The sequence below is a fragment of the Poromitra crassiceps genome, assembly GCF_964638095.1.
Source record: "Poromitra crassiceps genome assembly, chromosome: 22".
Lineage (NCBI taxonomy): Eukaryota > Metazoa > Chordata > Actinopteri > Beryciformes > Melamphaidae > Poromitra > Poromitra crassiceps.
In genome coordinates, this window is record NC_139647.1 from 7,555,814 (window position 1) to 7,579,242 (window position 23,429).

General features: G+C 42.0%; 1 protein-coding gene across 1 annotated transcript in view; it reads left to right on the top strand.

Annotated features, from left to right (window-relative positions):
• Positions 1-3,014: 3,014 nt before the first annotated feature.
• Positions 3,015-23,429, top strand: part of khdrbs2 (KH domain containing, RNA binding, signal transduction associated 2) — a gene marked incomplete at both ends in the record, with an annotated part of 35,875 nt that continues 15,460 nt past the window's right edge. The window contains 4 exons of the mRNA XM_083658280.1: positions 3,015-3,105; positions 12,074-12,201; positions 17,927-18,043; positions 20,435-20,581. Coding sequence (XP_083514406.1) covers positions 3,015-3,105; positions 12,074-12,201; positions 17,927-18,043; positions 20,435-20,581 — 483 coding nt within the window. The remainder of the gene's footprint in view (positions 3,106-12,073; positions 12,202-17,926; positions 18,044-20,434; positions 20,582-23,429) is intronic.

The window sequence follows — 23,429 nt, forward strand, 5'->3', positions numbered from 1 at the left end:
AAGCTGCATGCCCATTGGACAGTGACGCGAATAAATTAAGATCAATATCTCTAACTTCCACAGTCTTTATGATTGAGATGGGTAGAGGAGAAAGCAACCAAGCAAGGTTAAGCAGAAGTAGAATCGGGTGTTCACCAGCATCTTTTGCTAAAAGCTCTTGTAAGCTGCAAACGACCTCTTTAAGGATTCAAGTCAGTGTGATAATAGGGACAAGATAAGCATTTGGTATGAGATACAGGGCCCTATCTTGGTACAGGCGCTATCCACTGTTTGCGTGCCTTAACGCGTGCCTTATATCGTCCCTGCAGGGACGATAGCAGTCTGCCTCGCGCAAGTGTCCAGGTGTTATGCCGAGTTTTGCACCCGCACCACCAAACGCATTCCCACCTCAGGGTAGCATATTGTAATGATTTATACAGAAACGTAACTGTTTAAAAATGATATAATTGTTTGGGAATTCGGGTTATGTTGTTGACTGGACGTTGGACAATAGAAACGTGTTTGCAGCGTAAGTTTTCTCAATTAATTTGCCATTAACCCCTCTTTGCGATGTGATAAAGGTTTCTCAGTTAATTATAATACCGTAGTTGTTTTGATTGCCTCACTAAATAATCTGCTGGTTCCCCAATTTTAGCAGCAGAATTCGATGTCCTGGCGTGGGAACGTCCGTGCGTAGCATTTGCCTGGTGGAAAAAAGTAAAATGCTCTCAGGAGGTGTAATGTGATTTTGTTCACTTTTCTTGCTAAAGAAAAACAAAACACTTCTTGGATTGACCTTATTTAGTCCCAATTAGGCCATCTCAGTTTAGAGGACTGGAGGTGAAAATCTTAATTTGACCCTGATAATCATGTGCTGACTCTCTAACCACAGTGAGCTTGGAAATCAGCAGAAATGGCAACTTGGTTGCTTAATTGTTCAACAAACAATAGGCTGCTAAACGTCTCATTTGGTCAAATACACAAAATAAAATAATAAATAAAATATATAAAAAAATTATAATAATAATAATATTAAATAATTTAATAAAAATAAATTATCTTGGTAGTGTTGGTAGTCTTATTAAATGCTAATTCCACATGTTAAATCACCATGGGGAGTGGATTGGAGGACAAGATTTCCCTCATAGCCACCGGCACCATTCAGCACCATGGACAGTGACATGGGACTTTGTGGCATATCAGTGACTTTCTGCCTTCATGCACAGTGGTAATGGATCCACTTCACAGTTCACTATGAATATGAATTACTCTGCAGTGAAAATTGTATAGGTGTCCTGGATCTGGACACTGTGGAATCTCCAATAGAACCTCACGGGCCACCATACATTGCAGCCTGCCTTGTCTAAAGTGAGAAAGAATTTGTTATAGGTAGGTTTTGTCATTGATAATGGCATTATCCCTCACTACAGTGACATTATTGCCTAAGCTTATTATGTCAAAGTGAGCAATGTTATGTCAGCTTGTGCGCACCCGACCCGCAGGTATCGCTATCGCCTGACGAAAAATGACTATAATATCCCTTTAATAGTCTCATAGGGAGTAGTCTGACTGCGGTACTCAATGACAAGTCTAGTGATCATATAACTCTTAATGGATTTCTTTTATCTTATGATAGGCCTTTTACTAAGCTATAGGGTTGTCTGTGGTTTATTTTGTTTAGCCTATTAGTTACACGGTATTTAATGTTTTACATGATATTTGTACACTCTTAAAATGATGTTTTTAAGGCGTGGCCACTATGGCTGAGGCATCTATAAAGAGCAGTTTATAGAATAGCGATTTATGATCGTCCGACGAGCATGGCTGAACGTCAATTATTATTGTCCAATGGACATCAATGATAGAATATAATTTCCAATGGGCATCAACATCGACGATGGAATATGATCATGGTAGATCGCAACCATCATAAATCACTGTACTATAAACTGCCCTTAAGAGGGTCTCTGTCTGCATGTCCCAAAGAAAGAAAGAAAGTGGTCAGGTCGCAGATGTCACACCGATGATCAGTGATTGAGGACAGCATCATTGATGTCATCAGTGATGACATCACTCACGGATCAGTTATTTTATGACATCACTGATGATGTCACTGTCACGCATGAACACAGTGAGAACACGCGGTCGAGCAGCGAGGGAGGTCGGCACGCTGGCATGAGGGCAGAGAAGTCTGGGAAACATGGCGGTTGAAGAGGAGAGCGAGATGGCCCTCAATTCTAGTATCGATTGCGATCAGGTGATGTCATAAATCACTGATGAAGTCACAATGACAATGTCCAGTAACTGAAGTGAACTGATGACGTATATATACATTATGACATCATCAGTGACATCATCAGTGACATCATCAGCAATGTCATACCCACAGATGATATCATAGACACATAACATCAATCATGGTAATGTCATGAATCCTTCCCTGCTGAGGTTGGACGACTCTTGCTCATAGCCCAGCCAAGTCTGAGGTTGCCGCAACACCATAGATAGAGCATGACCAAGCTGTCACTGAGTCACTACATGTCTGCACAAACTTCAAATGAAGTTATCATTGGAAGCTGCATGGTCAACACAGGAACGCCCACTTTGAGGCTAACACCCCCCCCCCCCCCCCCCCCCCAAGCGGCCGCTATAACCCCGGCCCGGCCGCTGCCCGATTGGTATGCACTCTGCAAGCGACCATCTGTGTTTTCCCAGCCGCGCCTGGGGCCGCGGAGCATCACGGTCTGCACATCATCCAGTGAGAGTCTGGCGGGGTGCAAGTGCAACCCGAGGAGAGGCAGCGAGCAGCGGCTCCCCCTCTGAGTCACATCGCCCTCCTCCAGTGAGCCAGCTCAGACACCTGCTGGGAGGAGGACACCACGACACTTTTTTGGGGGGTGGTGGGAGTTTGCTTGCGCTAACAGACTGGTTTAGCAGCAAGAGCATTCCGCCTTGCGCTCTCAGCACGCCTCGGCTCTCCTCTCGTCTCCTCTCACCTGCACAGGCGGTGCAGGGGTCCGCTGTCATCAGAAACAATGCATCCGGATAAGTGCTTACCTGAACTGCTGGCCGAGAAAGATAGCCTGGACCCGTCCTTCGTGCACGCCATGCGCCTGCTCGCAGAAGGTAACCCGCTGATTACATTTTGATCTATGTGTTCATCAGTGTCTGCAACGGAAAACACCAATTATTGCAGTGTGTTTTGGGAAGTGTAGTGAACTAACGCTAATTATTTTGTATGTATTTTGTATTTATTTTATTTCGTCCTTGACTCTAACGTTTGGTTGATGGCACTGGATCTATATTGTGCGAAATCGTCACCCTTGGCTCCATTGCAGAACTTTTCGGCGTTTCTAATGGCAGAAATGCAGCGGGCAAAGAAAGTAAAGTGTGTTTAAAGTCGTGGCAGCATCAGCTGCTGTTACTCCTCTGAGTCGCCTAACTGCCCTCCAAGGTCAAATCGACACACTGCACAGACACAGGCAACATACATTTGCATAGAGAGCAGGTTCTGTAGCCTACCGCTTCAGAAGAAACAGGTTGGGTTGGGGTTGAAGTTGTGTGCTATTTCATATCGCAGGCACAGCTAGGCTATTGCCTGTTTCTATTGATGATGAAAAGACAACGGAGTCGTTATACATTCTACATTTAATGACTGTAGGCTATGTGATCGATTGGATTTAAAACGTGCTGTTTATCTTTAATGAGAAGATGCTGCCAGCCAGCATTGAGGAAGGATGGGATTTAAGTCAGGGTTTTGGTATTTTGTTTTACAACGTTGTCGTCTCTAATTAAATGAGTAGGCATACGTTTTAATTACCCGTAGGGGTAACACTTTATAATAACGTTCAGTCGTAAGTCATTTATAAGCCTTTAATTAATGATGAACTAACCCATTAACACAACATGAATACATATTTGTAGATGATTTTTAAACGTTATGTTAACATATACAAATGTGTTGCAAGTCATCTAGCGTTATAAACTTTTAATAAATAAAGTAGCATTTATTAAACATATACAAATATATTCATGTTTTGTAAGTGATTAGTTCATCATTAACTAAAGGCTTATACATGACTTATGAGTTAACGTTATTATAAAGTGTTACCAAAGGGGCTTTCTAGCATTTTGGCAAACTTGACACTTGACACCACCTTGAATGTTCATTATTCAGGATTAAGTTTATTGCTATCATAGACATTTTAAGTAGTCTGTGATTCTGAGAGATCACTGACTACACTGCAGGCTGCAATGCATAATGTATCAGGAGCCAAAGAAAATTGCAACATGAAATATTTTCATTTGGAAGTGAATCTGTTGATTGTGTTGAGTATGGATGCACCTGTTAGAGTGACTGATCACTGTGCTCAAGGTCACAGAAGGAGCCAGATTGTGTTGATCTGTAGACTTTCCTTTGACTTGTGCTGTTGAAGTTTATTGGTCACAGACCGGCACAGCACAGACATTACAACAAAGTGCTTGTCTAACAACCTAGTAGTACCCCCTTATCAGCCTCAGTGAGTCTTATCAGTAGCCTCAGTGAGTCTCATCAGTAGCCTCAGTGAGTCTTATCAGTAGCCTCAGTGAGTCTTATCAGTAGCCTCAGTGAGTCTTATAGCCTCAGTGAGTCTTATCAGTAGCCTCAGTGAGTCTTATCAGTAGCCTCAGTGAGTCGTATCAGTAGCCTCAGTGAGTCTTATCAGTAGCCTCAGTGAGTCTTATCAGTAGCCTCAGTGAGTCTTAGCAGTAGCCTCAGTGAGTCTCATCAGTAGCCTCAGTGAGTCTTATAGCCTCAGTGAGTCTTATCAGTAGCCTCAGTGAGTCTTATCAGTAGCCTCAGTGAGTCTTATAGCCTCAGTGAGTCTCATCAGTAGCCTCAGTGAGTCTTATAGCCTCAGTGAGTCTTATCAGTAGCCTCAGTGAGTCTTATCAGTAGCCTCAGTGAGTCTTATCAGTAGCCTCAGTGAGTCTTATAGCCTCAGTGAGTCTTATCAGTAGCCTCAGTGAGTCTTATAGCCTCAGTGAGTCTTATCAGTAGCCTCAGTGAGTCTTATCAGTAGCCTCAGTGAGTCTTATAGCCTCAGTGAGTCTTATCAGTAGCCTCAGTGAGTCTTATCAGTAGCCTCAGTGAGTCTTATAGCCTCAGTGAGTCTTATCAGTAGCCTCAGTGAGTCTTATAGCCTCAGTGAGTCTCATCAGTAGCCTCAGTGAGTCTCATCAGTAGCCTCAGTGAGTCTTATCAGTAGCCTCAGTGAGTCTTATCAGTAGCCTCAGTGAGTCTTATCAGTAGCCTCAGTGAGTCTTATCAGTAGCCTCAGTGAGTCTTATCAGTAGGCTCAGTGAGTAAAGCAAACACAGGAGCTCATTTAGATGAATAATTGGAGGATGATAATCAAGTAAATGAGTGAAGAGCTGCTGTACTGAACTCCACTGCAAAGCCACACGTGAGCTCTCTGTGGCCTCAGTCTAAACCACATGTGGCCCGTCGAAAGGGCACCAAAATTACATTTCAGGGAAGACAGACGTTGGCAGTACATTTTTGACATTTAGCTGCCTGACACTCTCATCAAGAATGACTTATAATAAGTGCAACAGCCGAATAAGATTCAATTCCAAGGTCACTCACATTTGAAGCAATAGAAATGAGTGCATGAGTGAAAGCCGCAGCACTCTGACAATAGATATTAGGTATCATATTATATTTCTGTGCTTCTTAAATGTTCACTAACAGGAAATAAGAGCCAGACAGAAGATGGATTTTGTTAAACAAAACCAGAGCAAGATCAGGTGCAAGTAAAGGAGGAAGGATGGCAGCAAGTAGTTAATAGAAAAGCAGCGTTGCTATCATAATGACAGATAATTTACATGGAGATGAAAAACGTATCTCTCTGGGCAATTGTTTTCTATAGGTGTTTATTGTAGTAGAACATCACAGCTACATATTTCATCCGGTCTGAGATATCATGAGTGACAAATGGCCCAACAAACGTTCTTTGCCTAACCAGTATAATTTGACAAAATGCAGTGGTAACCTGGATCATTCACTCAAATGTAATCAAAATTCAATCAGTAGCCATGTTTCCATTCAGGTTCAGATAGTTGAAAATGTCTTAAGTGAGTTGGTGTCGGTCCTCAGGAACCTGAGTCTCTCCATATGTACTGTATAACCAAGACCATGTCCGTCAGCCACAGCTGAAAAGAAGGTGGAAAGGGGGACTTCCACTCCTTCAGAATGAGTCTCTTGGCGACAGTCGTCCCCTGCATCAGAGACTGTTGTACAGCCGTAGGGAGGAGCAGAGAAGATTCCAGGGAGCCGAAGATGGCGAGTTCCGCCTCCGGCTGAAGGGTTATTTTATTATTTTATGAAATATTTTGGCCCAGAATCCAGTGAAGTGCAAAAACAAAAAGCATGGACAGTGTACCCTCTAACTAGCCTGGGTAAACCCAGCCGCCACGTGACCTGCTCTCAGACCTGCTCTCAGTCACTACCTTGTGACTGTAAGCAGGGTAAGCCTGAGAGCAGGTCACTGGGGGCTGGGTTTACCCAGGCTACCCTCTAACACCTGACACTAGGGGGGTGCTAGGGACTGTTTTTTTTTCAATCCCGCTCCTGCTCGCTCCCACTGGATTTCTGACCATTACCGCCCGCTCCCGCAACGTGTGTGTCACTGACCGCCCGCAACACGTTAACTTGTGACCGCCCACGCCCGCTCCCAACCACGGAAAAAAAGAAGAAAAAAAAGCAAGGTCTCACGGTACTTAATTATACTGGGCTCTCTCAAACATCACATCATGTTTTCCTATGTAGTGCTGTTCAAACGCTGCTGCTTTAACATCCTCATATATTTCTTCTGATCTACCTCAGTCATGGTGGTTAAACTGCTGAAACATCGTCAGCTGCATCTCCCATCCAATTTATATAGAAGAGTGAGTTCACCTGATCTTCCTCTCATTGAGTCATGAAGCGATCTGAAATCTGTCAACTATTCTTATCCAGCGCGGCCATTCTGCTGTGTTTGAAAAGTTCAATGTCTCTGGGTGTAACTGCCATCTCTAATTTGATTCCCTCTGCAACCCTGAGGAAAAACTTTTGGTTCTCCTTTCAGTCTGTCTCTGTTGTTCCGAGCGGACGGGCTGAGAGCGGCCAGGGTTGCCTAGCAACTCACAGGCAGGACATTGCTTGCACATGACTCGCAGTGATCGTCTTTGTCCGAGATGATGACTCACTCGGCAGTAACGAGGAGAGACTGAAATTGCGGGACCCGCTGTTTATTTTTTGACGGCCCGTTACCGCCCACCCCCGCGAGATTTGCGTTGGGTCCCGCAGGACCCGCGGGAGTCCCGTCCCGTTGCACTCCTCTACCTGACACCTAGTCAAGTCAAGTCAAGTCAAGTTTATTTGTATAGCACATTTCATACACAGAGGCAATTCAAAGTGCTTCACATAAAATGGTTGACAGGAAAATAAAAGAATAAAAGAAGAGAATAAAATGGACATTTAAAAGCATCACAACAAAATAAAAATAAAAGAGTATAAAAAGTGCATTAAGCAACAGGCGCAGCAGTTGCAAAAATATCTAAAAACTTGTAGAGGACTCATTGGGTTTGCATAATAGAATAAATCAATTTATCTATATTTAGTCCCCCGACATCATGACTATATAAGAAACATGACTACACACACATAAAACTCAGGTCTAGGTACGGTGTCCTCTTTTAAGCTTCCCATACGCGTGCGTCCCTCCTGACGCATCACCTCACCCTCTTGTGAGTATATCCGTATTACGGAACCATCCCCCAGACCTGCAGCTTTTAGCAGTAATTGCAATCATCTATGTTTTAAAACCAATTGTATAATAGTGATTGAGAAACAGCTGTCAGCAGTTAAAAGCGACGGTAAACATAATAGTCTTTAGTCTATTTTTAAAAGTAAGTAAAGTTGGGGCAGATCTGAGGTCTTCAGGCAATTTGTTCCAGCTAGCAGAAGCATAGTGGGTAAATGCGGCCTTCCCATGATTTGATTTGATCCTAGGGACAGTTAATAAGCTTGACCCTGCTGACCTAAGAGGTCTAGACGGTTCGTAGCGTGGGAGCAATTCAGCTATGTATTTTGGGCCTAGGCCATTAAGTGATTTATAGACTAATAACAGTATTTTAAAATCTATTCTATGACACACTGGCAACCAGTGTAAGGACCTATCACATGTGGTGAGAAGGTTAGGGTAGCACAGAAGGGTAGATCTTGTGCAACCTAGACTTAAATTGGATCAGCTGGTGTCTGCAATTGAGCAGAGTTGGACCACAGACAGACTCCTGTCCCATATAATTTCAGACAAATCAATACCAAGTTCCTCCTGCCACGCCTCTCTAATCCTCTCAGTGGGCACCCTGATGCAGCCATCAAACAGACACACAAATCTAGAAATAAGATGCCTGGAGTGAGGTTGACTTAATAAAACATTAAAAAAAAAAAAATTTCATTGGGAGAACTTCAAAGTCACGAATCTTGGATCGAACATCTCTAACTTGTAGGTATCTGAGCCAGTGCGTGTTGGGCAACTCAAATTCCCTCCTCAGAAGATCAAAGGATGCGACCTATACGTCCATCGATGTATAGGTCTCTGATGGAAACCAGCCCCTTCTCACTCCAGGCATGGTAGGTTCCTTCTGCCTGTGAGGGCAAAAAAACAGTGATTAAAACAAATTGGTGTATGAACAGAAACATCAGGTATACTCAAAATGCTCCTAACCTGGCTCAGGATTCTGACCGTTTTTTCATAATAAAACTTAAATAATTTAATGCCCCAGGTGTCTCTAGCTTAGAAAATAACATGGATGGCAGGGAGGAGTTGGCAATAGAGCTGGCCTCCATTCTTAGCCACAGCGCGCCCCCGAGAGTCCCTTGCCGCCAAAACATTAGAGCCCTAACATTGGCAGCCCAGTAGTAGTGCCTAAACTGGTACTGGGTACCCCTTTAACCCACTGGGTACCTCTTTAACTCACAGTGAGTTAAAGTCAGTATTAGACAAGTTGGGAGTGAGAGTGTGTTGCCTGTGCACAATGCATTGATTTTGTGTCCAATGTGTTTTTTCATTAACTGAGTATCTGCAGTTTTGGTTTCATGCTTGCCTGTTTTGCTGTTTGCAGTTATCCAACCTTTTAGCTAGCATTGCAAAAATATAAGGTGAGCAGTGTAGCAAATATGCATAAATGCATTTCTGTCTACAAAAAGCTTATTTAGCAGCAAAGTAATTGTAATGCATTCCAAATGGTGTCATATTGGACAAGGTTTGTCAACATCATGCTCTGTATTGTCACTCGAAGTGTCCCCCCCACAGAATGAGAGCACAGCGCAAGTTTAAGAAATAATGTGTTTGATTTAGGCACATAATTAATTTGAAATAGGAAGCAATTAATTACTGTATTGCTTCCTTCCTGTATTACTGTGCAAAGTGGTCTCTGGATCATTATTTTCTGTTGGCCCATCAGAAAACCATAACTCCTTAGATCAGCAGTTTGACTCTGCCAAGATCATCCAGGATTGAAAGAAAACAAATATCATTAAAAAAAAATCAACTGTCCTTGATCAATCGATGATCTAAGTACTTGGCGACTAATTTAATAGTTGAAAGTTAATTGTTGCAGCTCTCATTCCACCCCTATAACTATATTTTAATATGTGCTTAATGCCACTGTGCAATACACTGCCTAAAAAGCAGAATTGATTCAAAATATACATACCGGTATATGTAGTTACATTTCTCCTACAGTAGCGTGTGCAGTAAGGAACAGAAGTACAATGTTGTGTTTATCTTTCCAGGCAGGCCACATAAAAGCCATTCCAAGGCATATTTTGTTGTAAGCTACTGCTCTCCTGGGACAGCTGCTAAAAACAAAGTGCCACATTGCAAGTCAGAGTGTATGGACTCAACCTCGTAGTCCTGTCAGAGTGTATGGAATGAATGAACCTCGTAGTCCTGGGGAACACGAGGTCGGAGAGGTCTTTCAAACAGCCAGCCTGGAGCAAGCGTTTTGGCCACAGTCTAACACCCAGTGGCAGGTGGTGTTGGGATGAATAAGCATCGCCGCTGGGCTTACCTGTTATCATCTTTTCTGCACAGGCTCACCTGGGGATAGGTAGAATAACCCAACCATATGGTTTTCATTTTATTATTTATTTTTGATTTGATTTGTTTGTCCGTATACAGTATGAGATGAGCCCCAACGATTTGTTAACAATATAGCGTAAGATTATTTACAATGGCATCACGAAGAAGTCCTCACACATAGTAAATACAACTCTCGCTTCAGTAAGTAGCCCAGAGGCTGTCTATAGGAGTGATGCCTCTACACTGCCCACCATCTGCTACTGATTCTTCTGAAGCATGCACGCACGCACACACACACACACACACACACACACACACACACACACACACACACACACACACACACACACACACACACACACACACACAACCTTTATTACTGAGAGGCATTTTTAAACATTCATTTTCATCTTCTCATTTTGAGATCAGTTTGGCAGCTTTCATGAAAAGTTTGGAGAGACATTGAAAAATAAATAAATAAATGACAGCGTGTTTTAATGTCAAGGCTCTTCCTCAGACAAGTGAAGGAGATCAAATAAAAAATCCATCATGCTGACAAACAGCCCTGCTGTTGAAGCTCTGGGAGGTTGTAGCATTCAGGTCTTTGAGATTGAATAGACAATAGAAATATCAACGAATGACTTTAATTCCCCTCCCTCCGAACAGGCACCCCTAACGACCAGAAGAGGCACCACCTCAGCGACCAGGATATTGCATGTTTTGGTGTGGGGTTCCCATATGAAGGAAACCTCCAGGGGGCCACGGGGAGAACATGCAAACTCCACACAGAAAGGCCCTTTTTGAGGTGGGCACTCGAGGACATGCGGACGGACACGCACTCTTTCAGCGCTCACAGCGTCCCAGGTGGGAATCGAACCCAGGACCTTCTAGCTGTGCGCCGCCGTGCCCCTCGAAAAATCAAAAACAAAAACTGTAATGAGTGAATGTCAGAACTGAGGGATCATTAAGCGAGAGTTATGGCTAGCCAGAGGGTTAAATCAAGAAAAGAACAACCTCAAAAAGAACGCAGAATGTTAGTGCAGCCTGGTCATACAGTATCTCCACACAGAAAGGCATCCTTAGCTAAGCAGGCTAAGCAGCATGACTCTCCTTTCTGCCAAATCAAATTTAAAACAATATGTTGGTTAGTTATAAGGACTTTTGCCAAACCTGTGGACTATAATTACTCATACCTCGACATTCTTCCACAAAATGAAACCCATTCATTTGGTCCATTGACCTTGGACAGTTCAGACGTTGGTGGATAGCTGTGTCGAAATGAACTCTTGAGTCTGAATGGAGGAACTCGCCCAAGGACAGATGGACAAGACCGAGAGAACAAGTCTGTTTGAGCAGCACAGCGGGTGTGTTGCAGGGTCATAAGCCTTTATTCCACTGACTTTTAATTAGTGAGTGTCTGAGATAGATCCCCCTAGTGGCACAAGTGATAGCTTCATCATTTGAGTTGTATTAAAATAGGCTCAAATTACATGTACACTGACAAATTTGTTTAGGTGAGCCTTCCTTTAGGTCATGACATGGACGTTTGAAACCCTCATTAGTGTTTTGCTTGCACCTGTGTTTACCCTGCCTTTTCGACACAAAACGGCCCCCGCGAAAAGGGTCTATTATGTTTTTGCTTGTGAGCCCCAGTCAGAGAGGCAGAGAGCTCCATTACCCTGCCAGAGCTGCTCTGCTGCTCCTAACAACTGGAAGCGCGCTGGATGCATTCTATTGTGGGTAGGCCAATGACTATCGATAAGTACCTCATACAAACCCAACGTCAAAAAGTCACAAGTATCCCTTTAAGTGTGCAACACCCCATCTTCAGATAATCTGATCGGAGTAAAGAAAAAGATTGGTTGGGATTTTGTTGTGACATTCAGTTGTCATGCTGCAATTAGCTTCAAAGCAGACACATGGATGATAACGGTTGAAAATGTTGACTTGTCTTATTTTTCTTTCCTTTTCTTCCTCTCCAGAAATTGAAAAGTATGATGGTGATGATTCGAGAAAAGATGGTGACATGAAGAAATACCTAGATATCATCAGCAATAAAAATGTCAAGCTCTCCGAACGAGTTCTCATTCCTATCCAACAGTATCCAAAGGTAAGGGACACAACAGCCCGTTTATGTTTTTGCACAAAACACTGACAGATAAATGTAATTTTGTGGTAAATAATGGAATTCAGCCAAAATAACATAGCAGGAGGCTGTATCTCGGGGATTAGTAATTTGCATAATTTTCACTTGAACAATTTTTAAAAATTAAATAAACATTGTAAACATCTGCTGCAGCATTAGGCTATAATGGAGTGTAATGAAGATAATGCTTAATCAATGTGCCCCCCCCATTAACTACGGCAATCCTGAGTCAATAAACACATGTATAGGGGTGGGAATCGCTGAGTAGCTCACGATACGATATCGTCACGATACTTGGCCCTCGATAACGATATATCACGATACAGCGATACTGCGATAATCGATATATTGGAAGACGATACATCACGATACCTGTGTAACTGAAGAGAAAAAAATACCCCTAAAAGGCAAGAAGCAGGTATTATGTATTTATTAGCAGAATTGACATGAACTCTCTCAGAGTTCACTCACTCACTCATACCATTTTCGATACCACGGAGGAAAAGTTACACATTAAGTCTTTTTATTATTATTATTAAAACAAGAAAACCTATATAACCTACCTACCTATATAATTTCTAAAAGTAGATATTAATGATCAAACATTTCCATTCAGTAGCCTACAGTATTTATGTTTTTGTTTCAACTACAAACATAAATAAACGTCAACTTGAAACTATGTTTGAACTACCACACACAGCATAATATTTTAGCCTGTTTATTAAAAAAAAAAAAAAAAAATTTTTTTTTTTTTTTTAATAAACATATCGATACTTGGTGCCAGTGTATCGATAACGTATCGCAAGTGGAAATATCGCGATACCGTGAGTATCGATATTTTGTCCCACCCCTACACATGTATGTATGTATGTATGTATATAAAGTAGATTAAATTTACCTACAGTACTATAATGTCATTGAGTAATTATTAAGTCAATTACATTATATAGTTTACTATTATTAGTAAACCGTGTAGGAAATTAACTAATCACCAATTAGTTCTAATTAAACATCAAATAAAATGTATGGATATTAGGCTAAATGATCGTTAATTCAACATTTATTAATGATGGTTATTTAAAAAGAAAAAAAAGTTTATGCTATGTTTAAAAAAATCACGCACATCTGCTCATTCAAAAATGAGTAAAAAACAAACTTCAACTGTAATTTGATTTCTCCTATGCATAAATGTTAAAATGTCAGCCACAAACAAGACATTGAATAGATGAGTGCCGAGGCTAGCTCGATAGTTCCCTCTCTCTTGGATGGCCAATTTCTTAATCCTTTTTATATGCTGACTTCACAGGCTCACATTGCATTTTGATGACCATTTTGCTTAGCTGATAGTTTATAACGTGCAAAATTTACGTCAATGTGAAAAATGACCCTGGACACCAGAAATATTTAGCTGTTGCTTTGATGCTGCAGTCACAAATAACTCACTGTGGCATATTACTTACATGCACTTTTATGGGCTTGCCTAATCCCTTTGGCTACTTGGCCTCTCCAATGGCCGACTCCTGCCGAGTAACATTGATTATTCAATATTTACAGATTATTTGAGGAGATTAAAGCTGTGTTCACACCGAGATATCTGGACATCTGGGGACTATAACGTTATGCAATGTCATGATCTTTGTCCACTACGAGCCACCGTAGTTGTTTACAAGCTAAGCCTATCCGCGTGCTCCTACCGCGAGCTCTATACCGGTAGTACAGACTTCACTTCATGTCAGCTGTCAGCCTGTCAATCAGCTGTCAATGCGGTTTGTTGCCACACAATAAACCAGCGGTTTGTTCCAAGCCAGTGTGATCCTTGACTCGCTCTCACACGGCAGCCAATCAGCGTTTTACAGCGAGCGACTGATGCCAGCGTAATTTCGCTCGAGTTGGGATATTTCATCTCAGGCGACGAGCGAATTTTCGCCCTATCGCTCTGTCTCTGACGCCCAGCGATTTTTCTCCCGGGCGTATATACGCTCAATCGCTCGTTTGCATTGACTTTGTATGTAAACTCAATGCCAGCGAAAATAGGTCGGTGTGAACGCACCTTAAGAAGCTGGAAAAAACCCAGTCTACAGTATATTACCTGTCTGTGAGCAGCTATTTTAATCATGGTATCTTGATGACTGTATGAAGAAAACTGTTATAGAGAATATTTTGTGTGATTTCATTTCAACAGCTTATTAGTTGGTGTTCTGTTTAACAGATTATCTATAGAGAATATGTGACAACACACATAACACTTGGTGCAGGTGTGTGGAAGGGAAGCAAATTTGTTGAATCTCAACAAATAAATTACATCTAATCTACAGACAAAGCCAAACAGATGAATTGTTGAATGTCAATTAATAAGTTGTTGAAAATGTAACATAGGCGGAGTATCCAAATAAGGCGTTACCGTTTACAATTGAAAATAGCAAAAAAGTTGGGGCAGAGAGAGATATACTCAGCTGCATCACAGAAGCCCTTAGCTCTTAGCTCATTGACCCGCTGGACACACACACCAAAATCAATTAGCTGTTTCTTCCTCATGGTCAATGTTGAGAAAGTAATTAAGCTGTGTTCAGGAACTACTCACTCTATTAACGTGATCTCAAATCTATAAAGAAAAGCCAAATGAGCCTGTTTCTTACAAAGACAAGATCCATAAAGACTCGGGAAGAGCTCCCACTCCTTGTTCTTTTGATGTCCTCCTTAAAGTAGGCTATATACTGTATGTCTGTCTATCTAAGTCTACCTGTATCTGTCGGCCTATTCCTATCTATCTACCTGTGTCTCCGTCTAATCATCTGTCCGTTATGTCATTCTTTGTTCAAAACTACTTATTGTGAAAGTTTGATTTTCCTTTGTGAAATAAGGACGAACTGATTCATTCACCACTGCAGGTGGTTAAGTATATTTTTTGACGTGGCATCTCTAGAGAGTGCCAGCAAACTTTGCAAAATATAGCCCGAGCTGACGAAGCCTCCAGAGGCATAAACAGTCTGTCAAGGTAAAGTTTTCCTCTCAGTTTTGAAAACTCAAATGTCAAAGAGACTGTTTCTATGGAAACGTTCATTTTCGTCTTGCAGACTAGAAGTTAGATGAAATCAGAGCTGGATACATCCGTGCAGAGATCTCGTGGCCTGTTAAATGGGGTGGGTTCTCTGTCCATGAACACTAATCCACTTATCGCTTATCTATAATCAGACGCACATTTCGATAGGATTTCTAGAAATATCCTCACACTAATCTTGCAGCTACTTTGATATTAGAGGAATCAAGTTGCCTTTTCAGGTATCAAAGATTATTACGTAAAGACTACACCACTCCTTTCCTAACGTTACCCAGGTCTCAAATATCTACAACCGCAGGCTGTCAACGAACCGCGCCAGACACAAACGGCAAAAAGTGGCTTTGATGTGGATGAAACGCTGGGTGTCTGGATGACTGCTGCAGCAGGCTTGGCAGTGAGTGTACGTTAGCATGTTGCTACTGGATAAACACATTTGAGTAACTAGTGCAGTGCCTGTTCCCCCCCATGCACCACCCCCCGTGGGCGTGCATACATATTTGAACCAGGTCCTAAATTTGAGACGGAGCAGTTATAAAACAATCTCAATCATACATTTTTCCTAAATGAAGAAGCCATATTATGGAACACGTGGAACTAGATCGGCATTCCCATTATGTCATTGATAAGAGTATATTGCTCAATGTCTAAACATGTCTGAGCATAATTGTCGCATTCGCAACACCCATCCTTCTAATATCTGCATCCTTATCAGTGTTGAGACTGCAGGGGATCACATAGCATCGTTTCAAACCTCATTGAACACTGAAGCGTGCCCCACGGAGCATCAGAGTGACTCCAGACATTCATTAGCTTAATGAAAACAGGCCTCTTCTTCTCACCGCCCAACGATGGTGCTTTCTCTACACAGCCTCCACGACCATCTGCTCCCCAGCTCCCTGCCAGCTGCAGGACGGTCCTGTCAGAGCCGCTCCTGTGAACAAAGACAAGCGCCAGGGCCGCCACAGCAGCACTCGCTCACAGCAGAGCACCAGGGCCACCACAGCTAGGGATGGGGCCGATCCGATCCAATATCGGTAGCCGATATGGCACTAATTCACGGATCGGATCGGGCCGCACAGGGAACCTTGGTCTCAATGCTCTGCAATTTCCTCAGAAAATACCTATTTGACTGCTCTTAGGCCATGTTTACACTAGGAGGCCAAATCCGATTTGTGAACTTTAATGACCTATTAATGATTCTATCCAGATTGGTTTTATGAGTCTGGACGCTCCAAATCTGATTTGTGTCACTTGTCCCAAACCACATATGGAGGTAGTTTCCAATCTGCTTTCGACCGATGTGTCATTACATTACATTACATTACGTCATTTGGCAGACGCTTTTATCCAAAGCGACTTACATTAACACATTTTTGTCAGCAATAGAGCAATCAACTATGCAACACAGTCTATGACAACTACAACCTCTGATGGAACAGTGGTACAAGTTTACTTTAGGTTAGTGTTGTGTGTTGTGTGTTGTTTTTTTTGTTTTTTGTATATATGTGTCTTCGGTGTGGACACGCTGATCACCCAAATCAGATTTGAGAGTGTCTTTTGCAGGGGGCGGGGACTTGAAGAGCAGAGAGCAGACATGCAAACACTGCCAGAAACACAGTGCACCTAGCAAACTTCACTCATAATGGAGCTACTTCTATAATAATAGGCTCGTTGTGTCTGGACACACAGATGCGACTTGAACACTTGCCCAAATCAGATTTGTGGCAGTGCGGACACACTCCCAACTCAGATTTGGGAAACCAATCAAGATAATGACTTTAGCAGCAAATCGGATTTGCCTGTAGTGTGAACATGGCCTTAGTGTTATGAGTTTCACCTCTTGGATCAATCAGCACTAATCTGCACAGTATCGTGCCAGCAACAACCCAGAGCGACGTTTCTCAATATGAACACTAGCTGCTGCACAGCGAGTGAGTGGGAGATGATCGTCAGAGCCCCGAGGCGTCAATCTGATACTTTGTCATCTGGATGGTATTACTTAATTTCCCATTGGGAAGAAACTCATTATGTCTCACTTGATCTCAGCATTGACCCCTGGAACCTTCTCAGGAACGTTATTGGTTTGTGCCCATGTTCCCTGTTCTCTCCGCACGACGTGCATGACCCTAAGCGCCAATAAGATCCACGACTGGCGAGGGCACAGTTCAAGAAGGGGATGGATGGATGGAGGTGTACGTGACGCTAGATGAGAGTCCTGCTCACCTCATAATGCCCTGCTGCGTTCAGCACACTTATATTCATTTATTACACTTCTTTTTTTCTCACCGGATATATTGTGAATAGCATGCGAGAATATTGATATAATACTTGACTAATGGGCCAGCAAGCTTCTTTTGTCATTAACCTTTTCTCCACTTTTTCTTCAACAGTGCTGATTCCAGCATTTAAAGAGAAATGAGCTAAGAAACATTCGTCTTCGTGTTATATAAATCAATATACGCATTTTACAGGAAACATTTTTGATTAAAAAACACATTAACCAATTTTTTTTTTAGTGTCATGTTACATGTATTAGTTTTGGCCCAGCTTTTATAGCATTTGTCATAATTGTCCTCATACAGAAATATTGCTAATGAGGCTGATTGCTGTTCTTGCGTTCTTGTGTTCCAGTTTAATTTTGTGGGGAAGCTGTTGGGCCCGAGGGGAAACTCCATGAAGAGACTACAAGAGGAAACAGGAGTAAAGATGTCCATCCTTGGCAAAGGTTCCATGAGGGATAAATGCAAGGTATGATCACACTGACGCCTGTTTGAAATATGGCTGTTTGGCTGATGTCATTATATTGATCAGGTGGAAAAAAGCCATCATTATATACAAAAGATATCCCAACCATTATTCACCTTATTCACCACGCCCACTTTTTCTCTCTTCCGCGTTCGACGCAACGTATTTGTTCTTCCGGTTCAGCGCTAGTTGGCGGCCATCTTCAAAATAAAACGTCAGTATGAATGAAGTTTGGCAACATTCAGAATTAAGCTGACTCCGGCGAACTTCAGTTACATGTTCATAACGTTACTGCTGCGAGGAGCCGATGGCTGTACCCGGTCGGCATTTAACGTTAGTTACAAAAGCATGTCGACAGTGTTTTCTCACTGCCAGTAGCCTAACTACAGTAGGGTTTGACAGATAGCTAGTCCGACCGGTGTCAGCACAGTCAGCGCTCCCGGTCCTCGCTGCTCATTAAAGATTTCCAATAGGCGTTATTCTGATAAACTGGTCACATATATGTTACGTTCTCACCCGACAAATATTACAACTTTAAAACAGTTTGGGTTTTTTTTAGCTTGAAAACAGCTTTTTGGCAAGTCTAAATGACTGCGGTAGGCGTACTCTACTTCCGTGTTTAAAACCGGAAAGACGATTACGAAATGACGTCATGCAGAAGCATCCTTGTATGGGCAAAGAATAAGGTGAATAGACCATATGGACAGAGTCACCATGAGTACACCCAGTGATTTTTGGACTCAACGTTATGAAGCCTTGAGTATGGGAGTGTGGCCGCAGCTCTATTTGCTATTGGTCCTTGATCGGCAAGCTGCGCGATTACTGGACAGGCGACCTGTCAATCACGCCCGAAACATTGTCTTTTCTAGCATCTATTTTTCTGTCGTCTATTTTAAGCGTCTTTGAGTACTTAGAGAAAAGCGCTATATAAGTCCTATGTATTATTATTAGGAGGAGATCATGTTTTTGGCCGTGTGTGTGTGTGCGTGCGTGTGTGTGTGTGTGTGTGTGCGTGTGTGTGTGTGCGTGCGTGTGTGTGTGTGTGTGCGTGTGTGTGTGTGTGTGTGCGCGTGTGTGTGTGTGTTCTCTCCTAACGCGATATCAGAGGAACGCCTTGACGGAATTTCATCAAATTTGCCTCAAACGTCGACTTGGACTCGATGATGAACTGATTAGAGTTTGGTGGTCAAAGGTCAAAGTTCAAGGTCACTGTGACCTCACGCGAACTCCATCTTTTTTTTCTGGAGCACAGAAAAAAACGCTATATGGACACACAGCCTAAGGAGGCTTAGATATCTTCTCATTATGATCATGTTCTAGCTGAGTAGCTAATAACTATAAATAATAATGGTTGTTTCTCATGACTAACTTCACATTAAAGAATGTCAGACTGTCATTTGAATGAAGAGCACACAGGAGTATGGGTTACTTAAAATGCTCAGGGCCAAATGTGTTTTCTCTGCACTTTAAATAGGCGTGAGTGTGTATGATCATAGTCTACTGAAACCAAATGAAGTCAACTTTTCAATCTTTCTGTCTTTTCAGTCATGGTTTACTATAACTCTACCAGGACAATGCACCACTCCTGTGCTGCTTTAATTATTTATTTAACTGTCATTTACTGATGTATCACCTTCATTTTGTTACTCTGAGGGTTCCTCCTGATCTGATGCATCTAGCTGGCACAAGGGGCCACTGAATCATTTTCAGAGAATCAAGGTGATGAAAACCATATGCCATGTCACCAGATCTCCGTCCATTTGGACACTTAGGGGAGCTATTCTGGAGCAACGCCCGACACAGCATCTCCCACCGCATCAACACAGCACAGAATGCTATTTCATATGGAAGAACAGTGTATTGTATCTATCCCCACTCTATTAAGGAGGCTATGAGTTGACCTGTGTTGCCTGTATCTTTAATATATCTTAATTGAGCTATACAGTATACTAATAATAATTAATAATTAATTTTATTTATACAGTACTCATCTACTATCTCGCAAACTACTGCATTTAAAGATTGAACTAAAATGATGCTCCCCAAGGAAAGCCTAGTGTCACACAGCACTACTCTGTCCCAATACACCACTTTAATAAAAATGATTAAACCAATTAAAATAAACTTTTGAAGCTTATAAATCTCCCTCCGAGGTGCACAACCCATTTCTACAGTGGCAGCTATCTTCAGTTGCTGCTCCCAGTTAGGGATGCACATTTTTACTAATTTCCTTAATCGATTAATTGGTCAGGTTAACGATCAATTAATCGATTGACTGTACATTTTTTATGCGTAAAAAAGGCATTTGTATTCAACAAAATAGCAAATCATTTGATTGTTTTTCTGTTCTCTCCTGTGGACAAAAAGACTTGACCTTCTCTCCCTTTTTCACAGGAGGAAGAATTGAGGAAAAGTGGGGAGGCCAAGTTTGCCCATCTGAGTAACGACCTCCACGTTTTAATTGAAGTCTTTGCTCCACCTGGAGAGGCCTATTCCCGCATGAGTCACGCCTTGGAGGAGATTAAAAAATTCCTAGTTCCAGTAAGTAAGTTACATTCGCTTTACTTTCTTATTCCAATCCTTATAGATGATGGCAGTCGCATGTGAAAATCTGTCATCTCCCGCCGCCTTGGCCATTTCCACGAGGCTTACAGTACGTTGACTTTGAATTAGATATTACAAAGCAAACGATATTCCTTTCTTCTATTTCTGTATTTAATTTGCATTATCCAGCATTCTGTAACCGGGGTGCATTCACATAAACGTCAGATTGTCTTGGTGCTACATCCCCAAACCCTACACACCACTAACACCACTAAGAAGTAGATCAAGGGATCAAGGAAACTTTATTGTCATATGCAGCAAGCTACAATGAAATTTAAAAGCCTCGGCCCATGACTTTGCTGTACAGTAGAAAAAAATAGAATACAGAAATAAACATGATTTATATTCATGTCTATATTCAGAACATCATATATTCCACAATAAAAGTGAAGCATGGCGCAACCTGCTTACTCCTCCAACTTATGGCCTGGAGAACTTGGCAGTAATTAATCTGCACGTCGTGTAGCCTTGCTGAGTTTGAGCTGCAAATATTAATCAGCTTTATAATACTAGAGGAGCTGCGCTGCACCGGTCTACTTATGGAGTTGTTTCTACAACAAAGTCAGAGCTTTTACAGCACATCTGTTCAGTGGGCCAGGATGGACTAGTAATTAGCTCAACACTGTCGTGTCCACCCAACACTATTAGAATATACTGCACATATTATCAGTTTATTAGGCACACTATTAGAATATACTGTATGTATTATCAGTTTATTAGGCACACTATTAGAATATACTGCACATATTATCAGTTTATTAGGCACACTATTAGAATATACTGTATGTATTATCAGTTTATTAGGCACACTATTAGAATATACTGCACATATTATCAGTTTATTAGGCACACTATTAGAATATACTGCACATATTATCAGTTTATTAGGCACACTATTAGAATATACTGCACATATTATCAGTTTATTAGGCACACTATTAGAATATACTGTATGTATTATCAGTTTATTAGGCACACTATTAGAATATACTGTATGTATTATGAGTTTATTAGGCACACTATTAGAATATACTGTATGTATTATCAGTTTATTAGGCACACTATTAGAATATACTGCACATATTATCAGTTTATTAGGCACACTATTAGAATATACTGTATGTATTATCAGTTTATTAGGCACACTATTAGAATATACTGCACATATTATCAGTTTATTAGGCACACTATTAGAATATACTGCACATATCAGTTTATTAGGCACACTATTAGAATATACTGTATGTATTATCAGTTTATTAGGCACACTATTAGAATATACTGTATGTATTATGAGTTTATTAGGCACACTATTAGAATATACTGCACATATTATCAGTTTATTAGGCACACTATTAGAATATACTGTATGTATTATGAGTTTATTAGGCACACTATTAGAATATACTGTATGTATTATGAGTTTATTAGGCACACTATTAGAATAAATGTACATTTTAAATAATCCAATAGGGTCAGTAGGTTGTAGGTCTAAATGGAAACTGGACAAGCATTTTCTTAAAAAATGCTAATCTTCTGCCTCAGTGCCTCATTCGTGCTCTCCTGTGCTATATTCTCCAGCCCATCATGTCCTGATGATATAGGGGTCAGCTCGCTTTTGGCCTTCTCAGATCAGCCAGGCTTTTATGTATTCTTGTTGTGTTTCAGGTCCATACCTCTCCTCAGCGAGAGTATAAATACTTGTGTCTGGTCATTTCTCAGCCCTCGCTCCATTGCAGTACCTTGAGAAAAACATGGTATTATATAAATTATTCTCACAGAAGTGCTGCCTCATTTTCTGCTCAGCTGCTCCTGCCTCTGACCTACAGTACACTCTGTTGAACAAACTGTGTTTTGAATTAGCTCGTTTTAAGTTTGGCATCACCTGAATTAATAAAATAATTATCTTGCCCCTTTTATATCTGACCCTATACGATAACAAAACCTGCTCAAGAGACGTCTAGAGCTCCCACCCATAGCCACAAGTGGATTTCACACTTGTAATGAGGGTGTTTTGCATATAAGTATCTCGGGTATTCAATTCAGTCCTGAGCGACCACCAAGAAGATGGAGGTCTTAGTGCTGGCACCCCATGAGTCATTCAAGTATGTTGAATGGTAAAAGCCTATTACAGACCCTATAGGAGAGGTGATTTTTTTTAATGTGAAGCTATAAAACGTGTTACATATAAGGAGGGTGTGTGAGAGCTACTGGAGGAGGAGAGGCAATCCCCACACTCTCCACTGGAGGAGCCTCATCCTAGCAAGGGCGTCAATTTGGTATGGCAAGGTATGGCAGCCGCCATACCTTGGCTTCCAGCCAAATTTGAGAGAGAGCGGGAGAGGGAAGGAGAGAGAGCGAGAGAGGGAAGGGGAGAGAGCGAGAGAGGGAAGGAGAGAGATAGGGAAGGAGAGAGAGAGGGAAGGAGAGAGAGCGAGAGAGGGAAGGAGAGAGAGAGAGAGAAAGGGAAGGAGAGAGAGCGAGAGAGGGAAGGAGAGAGAGAAAGGGAAGGAGAGAGAGCAAGAGAGGGAAGGAGAGAGAGAGGGAAGGAGAGAGCCTAGAGATCGCCAGAGAGTGAGGCGGAGAGAGCACTTGCTCGTTAAGGAGCCCCATCCACGTGCATCTCTCTCCCCCTCTCTCTCTCCTCCCCCTCTATCCCCTCTCTCTCTCTCCCCTCTCTCTCCCCTCCCTCTCTCTCCCCTCTCTCTCCCCTCCCTCTCTCTCTCTCCCCTCTCTCTCCCAGATGTTTTTACTGCTGTTGTGAAAACCAGCGGCTGACACGGGC